This window comes from Camelus ferus, chromosome 31 (assembly GCF_009834535.1).
Source record: "Camelus ferus isolate YT-003-E chromosome 31, BCGSAC_Cfer_1.0, whole genome shotgun sequence".
Classification (NCBI taxonomy): Eukaryota; Metazoa; Chordata; class Mammalia; order Artiodactyla; family Camelidae; genus Camelus; species Camelus ferus.
The window spans coordinates 4,321,907-4,338,407 of record NC_045726.1 but is presented as its reverse complement, the minus strand read 5'-3'; the positions used below and the strand labels follow the sequence as shown (position 1 = coordinate 4,338,407).

Sequence of the window (16,501 nt, the reverse complement as noted above, 5' to 3'; positions counted from 1 at the left end):
GCTAAGCCAATGTCTGAGAACATGAAATAAGCAGTCTTCTTATTTCTAATAGTACTAGTTGAAATATAAGAAATACAATTTTTTTACCTTTAACCGATAGAAACCAAGATAAACTGGAACTAGATATGAGTGTCTAACTCGTATTTTTTCGTATTTCCTTGCATTTGTTTCTACGTTTTAGAACTTCTGATACAATGGAAGTATATAACAAATTAAATCTCCTTTCTGAAAATAAAACATACCCAGTTAAAGATTATTTATAAGATAATATAATTACATATATGTTTTGATTTGGGGGGATTTTTTTTTATACATATGGAGTTTTTTGCTGGAATTCATGTTAAATACTGTCCTTTTTGCATACCACTTGGAACTTTATTTCAGTTCTGTGTAGACTTACCACATCATCTCTTCTTCATCCCACAGAACCTGGAGCGGATGATTCTCAGCATTCGGAGTGTGGTATAGAGAAATCTGTGCCACCAGAGCCGTTTTTCCACAGGGTGGTTCATCCTAACCACTTGAGTGTCGCCTCTCAGGTTCAGTCACCTCCGTGTTCACGAGGAGAATCCTTCCCACTTCGGCCTCACTCTGATTCACCACCAAAAAGCAGGAAACAGAATTCCTTGCTGATTGGACTTTCAACTGGTCTGTTCGATGCAAATAACCCAAAGGCAAGTGCTCCTCCGATGGAAAATGTTATCCATTTGGTAACATTTCATATTTTAATGCTTTTCTTTGATGAGCCATAGTAGTGAGTTTAATCCCTTAAAAACCAAACGCATAACATACACACACACCCCAAAACAAACAGAAACAAGGAAAACTCTCCATCTTACTATCTGATACTGGAAAGAAATTCCATTGCATGAACAGCCAGGATGGAGATGCTTCCTTGGCCATGTCAGAGTCTCGTCACAGGACCTGCTCTCATTCCCTCAGAAGACCCCTCTCCCCCTCTTACACTGCCCCTCCCACTGCCAACCCAGCTCCCACTTCGGTGTCGGACTAGCTGACGTGTTACATCTTGAATGGATAGACTGATCTGTACCTAGGAAGGTTAATAGATGTTCATCGGCACTTTGTGGTAAAAGTTTTCCAAACCTCTTACCTTTTATCACTTGCTGTTTTAAAAATATGTGACCATTTTTTTCAATTAAAATATTAGAGGGAAGGTTTGGCTTACTGACAGAGTGTATGCTTAGCATGTATGAGGTCCTGGGTTCAAACCCCAGGGCCTCCATTAAAAAAAACAGTGATATTGTATATTGCCTGACTCTCCTCTGTTGATCTGTGTGTCTGTGTTTGTGCCATTATCACACTGTTCTGATTACTGTTGCTTCAAAGTGTAGGCTGATGTCAGTGAGCCTGACTCCTCCAGCTCTGTTCTGTTTCTCAGGATAGTTTTGGCTATTTGGGGTCTTTTATGTTCATACAAATTTTAAAATCATTTGTTCTAGTTCTGTGAAAAATGCCATTGATAATTTGCTAGGGATTGCATTGAATTTGTAGATTGCCTTGGTAGTATGACCATTTTGACAGTATTGGTTCTTCCAGTCCAAGAACATGGTGTATCTTTCCCTCTGTTTCTATCGTCTTCAGTTCCTTTCATCAAGGTCTTACAGTTTTCCAAGTTCAGATCTTTTGCCTCCTTAGGTCATCTTTGCCCTTGTTTATGGGTTGAAGTGAGCAAATAGTTGTAGGAGCCATTTTGAGGGTGCAGCGTTATAGTTTAATTGCAGTAAGCAGAGGCTGAACATGTGCTCCTCATAAACAATTCTATAGTATAATCAGAGGATTACTAATTCATAGTTTTGTATGGAAAATACTACAAATGGGAAAAGTGAGTTGGTAAAATTAAGTAGAATTTCATGTGAATTGTGTTAGTGCAGCTGGTACTTAATTCATTCACTGCCTTACATGTTCTCTTCATTTTTGAGGAAAAGTAGAACTTAACCATAACAAAAATCTAAATTTTTAAAAACTGTTCTGAGGTTTTCTAAAGCATTGCTATCCTGTTTGATTGATTGATTGATTGATTGATTGAACTTTTTTTTATTGAGTTATAGTCATTTTACAATGCTGTGTCAAATTCCAGTGTAGAGCACAATTTTTCAGTTATACATGAACATACATACATTCATTGTCACATTTTTTTTTTCGCTGTGAGCTACCACAAGATCTTGTATATATTTCCCTGTGCTACACAGTATAATCTTGTTTATCTATTCTACATTTTAAAATCCCAGTCTATCCCTTCCCACCCCATACCCCCTTGGCAAACACAAGTTTGTATTCTATGTCTATGAGTCTGTTTCTGTTCTGTATTTATGCTTTGTTTGTTTGGTTTTTTTTTTAGATTCCACCTGTTTGATTTATAATGGTATCAAATGCTAGCTACATAAATTATTGTGCTACAGAGAATTTAGAAAAAAGTTAGTCCGACTGTAATCGAAGTAAGATCTCAGGCAACGTGTTCTAGATTAACTGCTGTTTTCCGAAGGATTTCTTTGTATGAGTGTCAAACTATAGAATATTTAAACAATATGAAATAAATCTAGTAGATTCAGAGTTATAGAACCAATAGGGTTATTGTATAGAATTCTCCTAAATGAAGACGAATGTCCTGCCTAAAACTTTAACAGTCTCTCAGAGAAGACTGAACATTAAGGGTTTTAAATACGGCCTCTGTAGGAACTGTTGGATTTCTGGATATGTAAACCCATTTCATGGGGTACCTACCACTTGAAATCTCTTTCTAACTGTATTATTTTGTGTTAGGTTGTGAAGTTTAAGTAGTGAAAGGAATAAACTAGAACTGAGATTATTTTACCAGGGCAATATTTATCTCAGCTTAAAGGATATTGCATCCTTTTGTGTGGTCCCCGTGTGTGTGTGTGTTCACACATGCACTGTGAGTATATGTGTATACATTACATGTATGCACACGTATCATGCATTACACATATGCATTATGCTGTATGTGTATATATGCAGTATAATGCGTCTGCTATTTATTTTTATTGATTAACATGTATCTAGATACACTGTTACTGGCTGCATGTTTTGCACACGCCTAGTTTATAATATACATGGTTCAAACCATTAAAAGAATAAACAATCAAGCGTAAATTCTGCTGACATGGGAGATTCAGCAAAGAAGAGCTTTCAGGACCACTGTGCAGTGCTTCACAGGCCCTGGATCTGCACCACCTTGTCGTTTGTAACTGTGTTTTTCCCTCTTGAATGCCATAATATGTAAATTATGTTCAAATAATAGAATTCTATTCTTTTTTATTCTCAAAAACAGATTGTACCAATAAAACTGGCGAAGCACATACATTTTTGTTCCTGTGCTAAACATTGTGTTTTCTCCACAGCCTTCCATCTGGAACTGGGTTCTTATTAGGGCCATAGGAGTCATGTTTCAGTCTTACAGATTCCCTTAGGGTTGACACGGCCCCAAGACAGACTTCCATAGGTGTGTGTCTCCTGGCCCTCTCTGCCCATCACGTTCTGCCTGCTGAAAGGTTGGCAGACAGAGGCTCTTCCTAGTGTTCTGGTCTTATCCAACACAGGTGCACATTTTAAGCAGCTCAACTGTGCACTGTTTTTTCTCAGCTCAGTGTGCTGAGTTCCTCCTCACCCTGCTGCTCTAAACGCATCTTAGTGTGAACAGCAAGGTGCCTGTCTTCCCAGCTGTCCCTTATGGTGGAAAGGCTCCCCTCACAGTCCATTGCTCAGGGAACTGATAGTGGACCCTTCTTTGCACTAATTTGAGGCCCCTGATTTAAGCAGTGTGGCCCAGAGAGCATCCTCTACAGTAGAGCGGCGCAAAGGACCCCGACTGTGTTGATGATGCTCAGCCAAGCATGGACAGAAGTGGACGGGAAGTGCTGGCCGCCGGAAAATGAGGACAACTTGGCAGAGGTGCCATGCCAGCGGGTCGACGGGCCACGAGGGAGAAGGGCCTGACCCACTCCAGCTCCATTCCCTGTACACATCCCCTTACAAACCCCCTCCCCACCTCTTAAAGGGACTTCACACTGAAACCCAAGCAGAACTCACAACCTTAGTTTCTTTGCTGAAAAAATACTGAGCTGAGGTTCAAGAGAAGTAGGTTCTCACATTGGACAAGTCACCCCTGAGTTTCTAGCTCTAAATGTGTGATTGATTCCTATATATACAAATTATTATTAACTCCGATTTTCTAACTTTTTCTCTCGTTTTCATTCTCTCACTGTCTCACTCCCAATAAGAAATCTGTTGCCTTTTTTTAGATGTTGAGGACGTGTTCGCTTCCAGACCTCTCAAAGCTGTTCCAAACGCTGATGGACGTCCCCACTGTCGGAGATGTGCGGCAGGACAGTCTTGAAATGGATGACGTGGAAGAGGAGCACGTGAAGGAGGGTCCTTCGGACTCTGAGGACATGTGAGCACGACGTCGTTTACGGATGCTAACGCTGACGGAGCTTCTCCGTTTATACATGTTCTGGGATGGGGACTTAGCACGCAGTTTTAAACATGATCCTAGCGGACTTTAGTCCTTTAACTATTTACAACATATTTAAAGTGCAGTCAAGTAAACCTTGATATGTGTTTGTGCCTCTGAATACTGTAACTTAACCTCACTGGAGGCACGTAAGGAAGAGGTTATACTGTGTTCTCTGTCTGACTCGCACTGAGCACCTGGCCCACTGCTAGATGTGGTTTGTGTTTCGTTGAGTGCCTGTCGCAGGATGCTGGCTGTGTGCACCGCCCGTGGTACAGGACTGCAGTGGGAGAGTGATGGGCGAAGGCCGGAGAGTTGCATCCATAGCTGTCTCCTGCCATGTGTGATGTCACCCGTGGCCGCGGGGAGGTAGAGGGGAATAAATGTTGGGTGTGTACGAGTGTGTGCGTATGTGTGTGTGGGTGTGCGGGTGCTCACAGGAGAATTCCGCATGTAACTTAGTTGCTTTCACAAAACTCCTTTCTTACTGCTTCATGAGGAACCTAGAGTCCAAGAGGGAAGCTGAACCAGCACTTCTGAAAGCGGTGGGAAGTGGGGACTCCTTAGACAGGGGTACCCCTTCCCCTTCTCTGGTATAAGTCAGCCTTCTCAGCCCGTCAGACAAATGTTACAGACTTTTTGGGGAAATAAAACGAGAGTACCCTGGAGTAAAGTATTCGAGAAGTGTATACAGGGCACCAGGAAAATACTACAAAATATCATAATTTTTATGATTTATTTTCTGATTCGTTGGAACTTGAGTTTCTCCTTTCACCTCTGCCTTTCAGTAGAAAGAACGTGCGTTCTGGTCTGACTGAAAGCGCTGTACCGGCCTCAGGGTCTCTCTCCCTGTGATCCTTGAGCTGGCCCACTGCGTCCGGTACATTTGATTTCCTGGTTTTGTTTTTCGTAAGTCTTGCCCATTGCTTTTTCAGTTTATAGCCAAGCTTTATCTTTTAATGGTAGACTTTTTTCCCCATAGAGTTCTGTAAATTTTTGCAGGTGCCCTCAAAATTTGGAGAAAAGTTACCTTCGTATCCTTAATTTCTTTGACTTGGTCGTCAAGCACTCTACCTTGTGTTTTTACTAAGCCTGTTTGAGAACACATTTGAGCACCTCTGTGGCTGGCAGCGTGTTAAGTGACAGTTTTTTCCTCAAAGATTTTATGAGTCATCAGTTTTTATCTGAGTGAACCGTAGCTTATTTGTGGCTTGTATTGTCTTAATTACTACTTGATGACAGAATTTTACTTTTAAACTTGTTAGCTTTTAATCTTTTTTCACAATTTGAAAACTAAGTTATTTTTTAAGTTATTCCACATCCATATAAGGAAATTTTACTTGTAAGTTTCCTTTGGAAAATATATATATATTTTTTTGCTCCAAACTTTATTCAAGTTCATACAATAAGAAAACCTACTAAGAAGCACATTCGGGACCGGATTTTAAAGTACCTGAGACAATGTTTTGAGTGCTCATGTCGTAAAAGGTCCTAGTCTTCTCACTTTCCTACGACGGCAGACTTAGCGGCCACCCGCTTTAACGCCTGTGTCTGGCCGGCGCTAGGCCGGCTGCGGGAAGGTTTCCCGACCGGCTGGTGTCTGGTCACACGGCAGTGTACAGAGCGGGTGCGGTGGTGCGGTGGTCCCGTGATTAAACACTAAGCTAAATGCTCCTGCAACGATGACCCAAAGGTTGAGACACTCTCGTTCTCATCCCGTTAGCTCCTTGCTTTGCCAAAGCTGCTGCTGCAGAGCCAAAGAATAGGAGTTTTGTTCACATACCTACAAAATACAGATATTTCTACATTAAAAATTTAAATTTTCTCTTACTGAAAATTTTACTTAAGGCCTCACATAGTAATGTTTGTATTTTAGTTCTTCGGTCAGTATTTGCTCGGTTAGAAGGGCCTTCCGCAGCCCGGCGTCGTGGTCTCCCTCGCTCTCCTGCGGGCCGAGGCCGCAGTGCGTGCCTGGTCTCTGGCCCCAGCAGGGCCCCGTGCACCTGCAGCCTCGGGTCTGCGAGCGGTTCCCTCGCCGCCCGGGCGGAGGGCGGTGATGCTCAGTGTAACCCTTCCCGTTGCAGCGCGTTCGCGGAGGCCGACGCGGACCTGCAGGAGCTGCAGGCATCCATGGAGCGGCTGCTGCGGGAGCCAGGGGACGAGGACAGCGAGGAGGAGCGGCCGGCGCTGCAGAGCAGCGGCGCGGGGCCGGGTCCGGGGGACGAGGACGACAACCCCAGCAGCGACAGCGCGCTGCACGAGGCCTGGCACTCGGGTGCGCGCTTCCAGCCCAGGGGCCCGCAGGCAGCTCCTTCCCCGCGGGGCCGTCCCCGCTCCCGCTCCCGCCGACTTCTGTGCTTTCCCAGGGCGGTCTTCTTCCGCCACCACCCCCCCCAACCGCCTGACGGGCCTTCTAGGAGTCAGGGTGGTGGCTTCGTCTCTTTGGTGCGGGGTGCTTCACAGAGGGCTCCCACATGCAGCACTCAGGCAGCAGGGTTCATAATACTGAAGCAGCTTTTCCAACCATGGCACTTTTTTTTCTGGCTTGGAAACAATTCCTTACTCCTATCATTACCCCGAAGATGCGTGGAAAATCTGTGGATTTCAGTAACTATTTGGGAAGAAGAGCTAATGTGAAAAGGAATTATTCCTCAGTAATTTTACTAGAGTTTTTACTAGTCTTTTACTAGAATATTTCAGATGATTTGGGGCATGTACATTTAAAGCATATATCATACTTCCCAGGTGTTTTCCAAGTTTTATGAATAGTATCTTAGGACATCTGCCTTCTGCATGCATTTTCGTATTTTGGCCCATGTTTAATACCAACTTTTGAAAAATAGTAGTTCTATAGAGTTGGTTGCCTCAGTGCACAACATACGAGTATGCTTTTTCCTTTTTTTTAAAAAAATAAGATAAAATCTCTAGTAATGTTTTTATTCTAACCTCATTTACTATTTATGTCTATAAAAGAAGAAAAGAGTTCCAGGGTAACATTCTTAAGACAGGTCTATATGTACATTCATTGATGTAAACAAGTATTGTAATTACAAAAACTTTAAGTTGAAAGTACAAGGAGTCTGCTTCAATGGCATTATTCACTTGTCATTGAATTTTAAAGGATTAGGATAAGAATGAATTTACTCAGCTTTTTAAATCCTGCAATATCTTCTTCTCATCTGTGTGTTTTAGACAACAGTGATGGTGAGGTCACTAGTGAGTGCGAATACGAGAGTGTCTTTAACCATCTCGAGGAACTGAGGCTTCACCTGGAGCAGGAAATGGGCTTTGAAAAGTTCTTTGAGGTTTATGAGAAAATAAAGGTAAGTAGAATGTCCATTGAAACATTTCATTTTGAAATGTGCCCCGTTTGGGTTACCAGTGAAATGTCAGTGATTTTTATTGGTCAATAGATTTATGAATAACAATGTCTGCAACTGGAGAAGGTTAACATTCACACATTAATTTGCATTTGAAAATTTGGTACAGGCTGTTCATGAGGATGAAGATGAAAATATTGAGATTTGTTCAACAGTAGTTCAGAATCTGCTGGGAAATGAGCATGAGCATCTTTACGCCAAGATTCTTCATCTGGTCATGGCAGACGGGGCTTATCAGGAAGGTAAGGTTTCCTCACAGCTTGTGTTTGAAGTAAGTGTGCGAAAGGTAAAATGACACATGTAAGTAGATGCACTCCTGTCACATGCATTTCGGTGAAATCTGTACTGGGGATTTGAAATGATCGCTGCATTTGGGCGTGAGGTTATGGCTACTTGGATCTTGTAAAAATATTTGATACTTGACTCATGAAGATTAATTTGCTGAAATCAAAATTCAAGAGTGTTCTTCTGTTTGGGGAGCAACTTTACAGTTTTGTAGGCTTAATTTACATTGATTGTAAGCTCAGCAAAAATTGTTTCTTGAACTGCTTTGATGGAAGTAAAAGTCTCCTGAAAATTCTAGTATTATTAAATCAAAACTAGAAAACCTTCAGGTATAGTAAGTACTCTTATAGCTTCAGAAACCACTGCATTAAAAAAAAAAAAAGCAGCAACACTGCATTTTCATTGCTGTTGACGCTAACAGAACTGCCAAGGGGGAGGTCGGGCCGTGTAAAGCAGCCTCCCTCCCAGGCCGGCAGCTAGCGCCGCCTGTCCCGCACCGTGTTGGGGGTTAAGGTGAGCACAAGTAGACAGGCAGAAACAGCGTCACGTGTCAATTACGACGGTCACAGTAGAAACTTAAGGGAGCTTATCTTTGTTAAAAAAAAATGTTAAAGGCCAATAAAACAATACCACTTTGGGGAAAGAAAATATAAGAACTTACATCTCCAAATAAATGTTTAGTGTCTTCAAAGTAGAAATATAAACTTTTTCCAGTGAAGATGTTCCAGTGCACAAAATATCGTTAAATTTCTCTTTCAGAATTTTCCTGACAGCTCATGTGCCAGATCCTCTTAATTACCTTCTTGATTCAAGTCTATTCTGAGAGCGTTTAATTTTTTTGGAAAAAGCTTAAATTAAAGTTCCTTGCAACCAAGTTTAGTGAATGAAGTGTGTAATCAAGATAAATAATATGTGATCCTTTTGTTTTAAGGATCTCACTGTGCAGTAATGGGCCTAATTTTTAAAACGACTTTGTAACCTGATTCTGAATATTTTGAACAAAAATTCTTTTCTAGAATATTTGTCAATAATTAATCCTATTACTTTAAAGGTATGATTTGTAGACTAAAGTTGAAAGTTATAATGTTGATGCGTAATTTTGGCAATATGAATTTTTATAAGACTTATTTATATCCCATCTTATTCCCCAAAAAAGTTTGATTGCATGTATATATATATATTTTATGTGTGTGTGTCTATATATGTGTATATGTATATATATATATAGACACACACAGAACAAGATGAAATTAAGTTAAGAAATGAGTGTTTGGAAAGTCAACATATCAGACAAATGAGTGCAAGCAATATGTATAATATTAAACCAACCTGAAGTAGGAATACAAAGTTCATGTTCAAAGGATGTCTGCATTGTGTGAAAATAGTTCACACATTTGGTGCTGATCTTTCTAACAAAGCAGGAAACGTAATTAATTACATCAGACACAGTGTTCCTGAGACAAAACATGTCAGTTACTCAAAAGACAGCTATTTTTGGTATTGAAATAAAGGAAAAATGTTCAGTGATTCTTAAAAAGAGGGGACTGTGATACAGTGTTCCGCAGACTTGAGCAACATGTGGATTCCTTCCAAGAGGAAAGTATTTTTTCAGACTCCAGGAATCTAAGTTCGTAGACCTCAGTGGAAAACTCAAGTCCTAGTCTTTGAAAATCTTGCAGTTGTGAATTATTACTATAAGACATGTGTTTTTTCCTACATATTAAAAAATTGTTTTCATGAAAATGAAAATATAAAACACAAACGTTACCTGGAACTTGAGGGTTCCTGATTTAATTGAGACCTTGGGCCCCAATTTATACAATAGTCCTATAATGGACTGAAGTATTCTTAGTGTTACAGGGTTTGGATTTCATGGGGCTCTTCCTCATAACAGGACGTGGTGAGAGTTAGGGGCATGAGGCCAGAGAGCGAGTCCATAGAGGGGATCTGCGGACCAGTCGTGTTCCCACCCAGACCATCTCCTTCAGGCTGTTCTCTTACAGAAGCGCCATTTCCAGACGCTTCTCCTAAGTCATCAGCGCCAGGGTGGTGTGGCCTGGCCGGTGTCCGCAGAGCTCGTGTTCACTGCCCGTGTGGAGCAGCGCCGCGAGCGGCTGAGCCGCAGGAGTGGAACTGACACCCTCCTGTGACAGCAGGTGCTTCGAGGGGCACGGGCCCCCGCAGAAGGTCTCCCCCCGCCCCGGAGCACACGAGTCCCTGTGGGTGGAAGGGCACCAGGACCCGCTTTCTGGGTCATAGAGCCTAGAATTGATGCCTTTGGCCTCAGAAAGCTAAATACATCAGCTCACGAGGCTGGTGTGAAGTGTGTCTTGACGTCTCTATAAGTTAACCTGCTGTTTTGTGTTGTTCATCATAAGACAATCAAGTGTTACACGATGATTGGACTTAGAATAACTTGAAAGTCCTTTTTTTAGTTCTTCTGCATTTATTCTCGTTAAATTGAAGTATAGTTTACACTACTGTATTAGTTTCAAGTGTAGAACGTAGTAATCCAGTATTTTTACGTATGATTTTCCATTAAAAGTCATTACAAAGTAATGTTTATAATTCCCTGTGCTGTGCAATGTCCTTGTTCCTTATCTATTTTATAGAGTAGACTGAACCTCGTAATCGCATGCCCTGAACTTCCCCCCTCCCGGCCTTCCCTCTCTCCTTTGGTAACCACTAGTTTGTTTTCTGTATCTGTGAGTCTGTTTCTATTTTGCATGCACATTAATTTGTGTTATTTTTTAGATTCCACATTTAAGTGATACCACCCAGTGTTTGTCTTTCTCTGTCTGACTTAAGTTACTAGGTCATGTAATATTCTCTAAACCCATCCATGTTGCTGCAAATGGCAGGATTTCACTCTTCCTTTATAGCAGAGTAGTACTCCATTGTGTACACACCACCTCTCAACACACACACATCTTGTTTATCCAGTCATCTGTTGATGGATACTTGGGTTGCTTCCATATCTTGACAGTTGTAAATAACACAGCTCTGAACATTGGACTGCATATATCTTCTTGAATTACTGTTTTCTTTTTTTCTGGATAAATACCCAGGAAGGAAATTGCTGGATCATATGGCAGTTCTATTTTTAGTTTTTTGAGGAGCCTTTGTACTGTTATCCATAGTGGTTGCACCAGTTTACATTCCACCAACAATGTACAAGGGTTTGCTCTTCTTCACATCCCCTCCAACATCTGTTATTTGTAGACATTTTGATGAGAGCCATCCTGAGAGGTGTGAAGTGATGTCTCGTTGTTGTTTTGGTTTGCATTTCTCTGATAATTAGCAGTGTTGAGCATCTTTCATTTGCCTGTTGGCCACGTATATGTCTTCTTTGGGAAAATGTTCAGGTCTTCCTCCCCTTTTTTGATTGGGTTGGTTGGTTTGTTTGTTGTTTGGTATTGAGTTATCTGAGTTGTTTATATATTGTAGATATTAACCCCTTGTCAGTCATACTATTTGCAAATATTTTCTCAGATTCTGAAGGTTACCTTTTTGTTTTGTCAGTGGTTTCCTTTTGTTTTGTCAGTGGTGCATAAGCTTTTATGTTTAATTAGGTCCCATTTGTTTATTTTTGCTTTTATTTCTATTGCCTTAGGAGAAAGATCCAAAAAAAAATTGCTATGATTTATGTCAAAGAGTGCTCTGCCTATGTTCTGTTTTAAGAGGTTTATGGTTTCAGATTTTACGTTTAGGTCTTTAATCCATTTTGAGATTATTTTTTTATGTGGTTTGATGAAATGTTCTAATCTCATTGCTTTAGATGTTGTTGTCCAGTTTTCCCAGTACTGCTTATAGCAGTGGAGTACCTGTAACTGTCTTTCTCCATTGTATATTCTTTCCTCCTTTGTCAAAGATTAATTGACCATAGGTGGATGGGCTTATTTCTGAGCTCTCTGTCCTGCTCCATTGCTCTGTGTGTCTGTTTTTGGGTCAGTACCATGTTGTATTGATTGCTGTAGCTCTGTAGTATAGTCAAGTCTGGGAGGGTGATAACCTCCAGCTTTGTTCTTTTTCTCAAAATTGCTTGGGAAATTCAGGGTGTTTCATGACCACGTATGAATTTCAGGATTTTTGTTCTAGTTCTGTGAAAAATGTCATAGGTATTTTGATAGGGATTGCATTAAATCTGTAGATGGCTTTGAGTAGTATAGCCATTATTAATTCTTCCAATCCAAGAGCATGGGATTTATTTCAATTCCTTTGAATTATCTTCAGTTTATTTCATGAATGTTTTGCAGTTTTCAGAATATAGATGTCTGCCACCTCCTTTGATAAGTTTATTCTTATGTATTTTATTCTTTTTGATGCAGTTTTAAATGGGATTTTTTTTTTTACTTTGTCTTTCTGATAGTTCATCATTAGCATGTAGAAAAGCAACAGATATATATAATAAAATATATTATTTTTATATCCTGCAATTTTGCTGAATTCATTTTTTCTATTATTCTAATAGTTTTGAGATGGAGACCTCATAGTTTTCTATATAAAGTAACATGTTATCTGCAAATAGTAACAATGATACTTTTTCCCTTCCAGTTTGGTTCTCTTTTATTTCTTTTTCTTGTCTGATTGCTGTGGCTAGGACTTCCAATACTGTGTTAAGTGGAAATGGCAAAAGTGGGCACCCTTGTTTTCTTCCTAATTTTAGAGGAAACCTTTCAGCTTTTCACTGTTGAATATGATGTTAGCTATGGGGTTGTCATACAAGGACTTTATTAAATAGTTGAGAAAAGTTCCCTCTATACCAGCTTTGACGAAAGTTTTATCATGAATGGATGTTGTATTGAATTTTGTCAGATACTTTTTCTGCATGTATTGAGATGATCATGTGATTTTTATTCTTCCATTTGTTACTGTGATGTGTCACATTGATTGATTTGCAAATACTGTATATTTGCCATCCTTGCATTCCTGGAATAAATTCCATTTGATCATGATATATGATCCTTTTCATATACTGCTGAATTCAGTGTGCTAATACTTGTTGAGGATTTTTGCATCTATATTCCTTGGAGACACTTGCCTGTAATTTTCTTTTTTGGTAGTGTATTTATCTGGTTTTGGAAATAGGATCATGGTGGTCTTGTAGAATGAATTTAAGAATGTTCTTTCCTTCTCAATTGTTGGGAATAGTTTGAGAAGGATTTGTATTAGCTCTTCTTTATGTATTTATTAGAAATCCCCTGTGAAGCTGTCCTGTCATGAAATTTTGTTTGCTGGGAGATTTTTTTTATTACAGAGTTAATTTCACTACTAGTGATCAGTCTGTTCAGATTGTCTCCTTGATTCACGCTGGAAGGTTGTATGTTTCTAAAAATTTGTCCATTTCTTCTAGGTTTTCCAATTTGTTGGCATAAAACTGTAGATTTTTTATAGCTCTGTGTTATCAGTTATTATTTCTTCTCCTTCATTTCTTACTTTGTTTGAGTCCTCTCTCTTTTCTTCTTGATGAGCCTTGCTAAAGGTTTATCAATTTTGTTGATCTTTTCAAAAAAACTAACTTTTAGTCTCATGGATCTTTTCTTTTTTTTCTTTGGTCTCTATTTCATTTATTTCCTCCCTGATGTAGGATTAAGCAGTCTCTTTAATTCATGCAACAGTGGTTTTTGAGAATAATGAAAAATGGGAAATCACCAGAGTGTTCATAAATAGAAATAGTTAACTTAATTACATCATGTCCATAAATAAAATACTACACAGCCATTGAAATTGACATGGAATATATCCATAATTTATCCTTTCTCAATGTTTCATTTCCATCATGTGGAAACACCAGAAGGGCTTTACAGTTGTCACCCGTGTGCCCACCACCTGGATTCTTGCTCTTTCATGTGCTGTCCATCCTTCCATCCATTATGTTCTGAGGAGAAAAACTCATGTCTCAAAACTGCAGTTTGTAATTTTTAAGGTATATTTGTGTGTGCATAGGAAAGCAGTCTGTGGAGATGTATACAAGAGTCACCGATACTGGTGTCCTTGGTGTGTGGGGGCTTTTGCCTCCCACTTTATTCTTTATTGTATTGTCTGAATACTTTACACCGAGTATATGATGTTACAATAAAAACTACATTACTGCTCTCTTCCTTTAGCATGACAAAGGATGGTGAGGTTTTCTTCAATGAGTAGAAACATACAGCTTGATTTGCAGTGAAGTGAATTACATTTTTTTCTTTTTTCTACAGATAATGATGAATAATCCTGAGAACATTCTTTAATCCTCAACTATATGGAAGTATTTAAATTTGGCTTATCAGAGTAATACGCTTCAGTGGGAAATGTAGCAATTTTTTATAAACTAAATGCGAAGATTTAAGGTGGGCATGCTGATCGCATGAAAATGATGGAGAAACATGCCATTTTCAATTAAATTCTAGTTTTTTATCTATTTTATTTTGTTTGTTGAGTTCTATAGTTACCTCCTACAGAAAGTATACTTTATTAAGTCATCCAACCAAAGTGTAAGAGTCATTGATCCAGACTGGACTTAATGATTTTGATGAAGACTTGCCGTGCAGCAGGTAACTTTCACTTTCAGCAGATGTCTTTAAGTTGAAAGAATTACTTTTGTTGTGAAGGACCTGTGTGGTTTTTCATGTAAGTATTTGTGTGACTTTTTGTTGTTGTTGTTGTTTACTTTTTTCATGGCCAGCAATTCTGGATTAAATAACCTTGTCAAGGGCTCTCTTTAAATCTTTATGTTTCTTTACATTTCAAAGATGGAATTTTTAGCCTTAAACTTTATATTCTCAGTCATTTCTCAGCCAGTGTGTCTCCTGAGTTAGCTCAGTGGAAATAGAATATACAAACAATCTTAGAAATCATCAAAACATTTGATTATGAAACAATAGCAAAAGTATATTTGCTTATATTTAAATAGTTGGTTAATTATTTTTGCGTCTCTTTGAGGACCAGAACCAGGAAGGTTGTATCTGAAAATTAGTCTGTGGGTTTTAACACTGACCAAGCATATAGCATACAGTTGCCCTCTTTGTTTCTAACTTCCTCTCATGCATGTACTTCAAGGGCGGTTGAGACTGAAAAGGAGAAAGGAGTCGTTTCTGTTTTGACACTGTGACAGTTTTGGTAACGGGTGTTCCAAAGGGGCAAAGGTTGGCTTCTTTCGTTTCCATCATGAGAGGATGCGGTTGGATCGTTAACGACGATGGGCACAGCTTCAGGTGCAGTGTGCCAGGTGTTACACGGGTTCATTAGAGTTGTCTGAAGTCCAGATGCTTTTAGTAATAAAAGCAGAATTTTTGAAACTCTTGAGTACAAAGCAGCCTGATTGGCATAATCTGTAATTTGAACAGTAAAAAATTATCTTGCAGCACTATCAGTACTATGCTGAATTTGTTATGTAGATTATTTCTAACATCTAAAACTAAATACTTGATTTTTATATGTTTGTTTACTTCATGATATTACTATTAAATTGTTATTATCTACCTGAAGTGTACTGTTGGTTGTCTTTTATTATCAATAGAATGCTTTTACAGAGAACTGAGAATACTTTTGATTGTTTTACCTAAAGATTCTTTTTTCAGTAGAAGAATATTTGAATTCTGCATGTTAGTTCTCTACACTCCTGAATGATGAGAATGATCTGAGGGAGGAGGTGTTTTCGAATTCGTAACCCAGAAAAGCAAGGAAGGAGGTAACGCAGGAGAAAGAGTTGTTTAGCCGTATTTGTAAAGATGTCACATGTACGAGAATAGGGATGACAAGCAGGATGCGTGCCACCTTCAGGCAGTGGTGGTCAGTGGCTCTGGGGTGTCATTAGGGAGAGGTTGTCTCTGCCAGTGGGAAAGGGGGTTTTATTGTTCAGTGAGGTCCTTCGTAGGTGTTGGACGTGAACTATGGAAGCATCCATAGATTCAGAGTGTCAGAACTTGGGACGGCGATCAGGATAATTTAGTGTTACCCACATTTCACAGGCAGGGACGCTGAGTCGTAACGTGAGTGAATTCACTGTATAGAGCTAGGGTCAGGTCAGTTCCAGGCACTGCCCTGTGCTGTTAGTTCCACATTCTTGTAAGATTCATCTCCTCTGGAGAGTGGAAGGGAGTAGATTCAGTAGGAGAAAGAACACTTAGCATTAACACACTGAGTGTTCTACAGAGAGTGGCCAAGATGGCGGAGTAGAAGGACGCTCTTAGCTCCTGCTCTCCCACAAACACACCAAGGGAGACATCTGTGGACCCACCCATTCACTCAGAACACCTGCTGAGCTTTGACAGAACATCGTCTACTTCAAAAGACCAGATTCCTCACAAAATCTGGTAGGAGAGGAAAAAAAGAAGAAAAAGGAAATCAGTACAGGACCTCT

General features: G+C 39.7%; 1 protein-coding gene across 8 annotated transcripts in view; it reads left to right on the top strand.

Annotated features, from left to right (window-relative positions):
• NEK1 (NIMA related kinase 1) overlaps positions 1-15,626 on the top strand; it is an 89,337-nt gene extending 73,711 nt beyond the window's left edge. For all 8 annotated transcript variants that reach the window (XM_032470760.1, XM_032470767.1, XM_032470765.1 and 5 more), the window contains 6 exons: positions 427-674; positions 4,281-4,432; positions 6,577-6,767; positions 7,685-7,815; positions 7,982-8,114; positions 14,358-15,626. In XM_032470760.1, coding sequence (XP_032326651.1) covers positions 427-674; positions 4,281-4,432; positions 6,577-6,767; positions 7,685-7,815; positions 7,982-8,114; positions 14,358-14,371 — 869 coding nt within the window. In that variant the 3' untranslated portion in view covers positions 14,372-15,626. The remainder of the gene's footprint in view (positions 1-426; positions 675-4,280; positions 4,433-6,576; positions 6,768-7,684; positions 7,816-7,981; positions 8,115-14,357) is intronic.
• Positions 15,627-16,501: the final 875 nt, after the last annotated feature.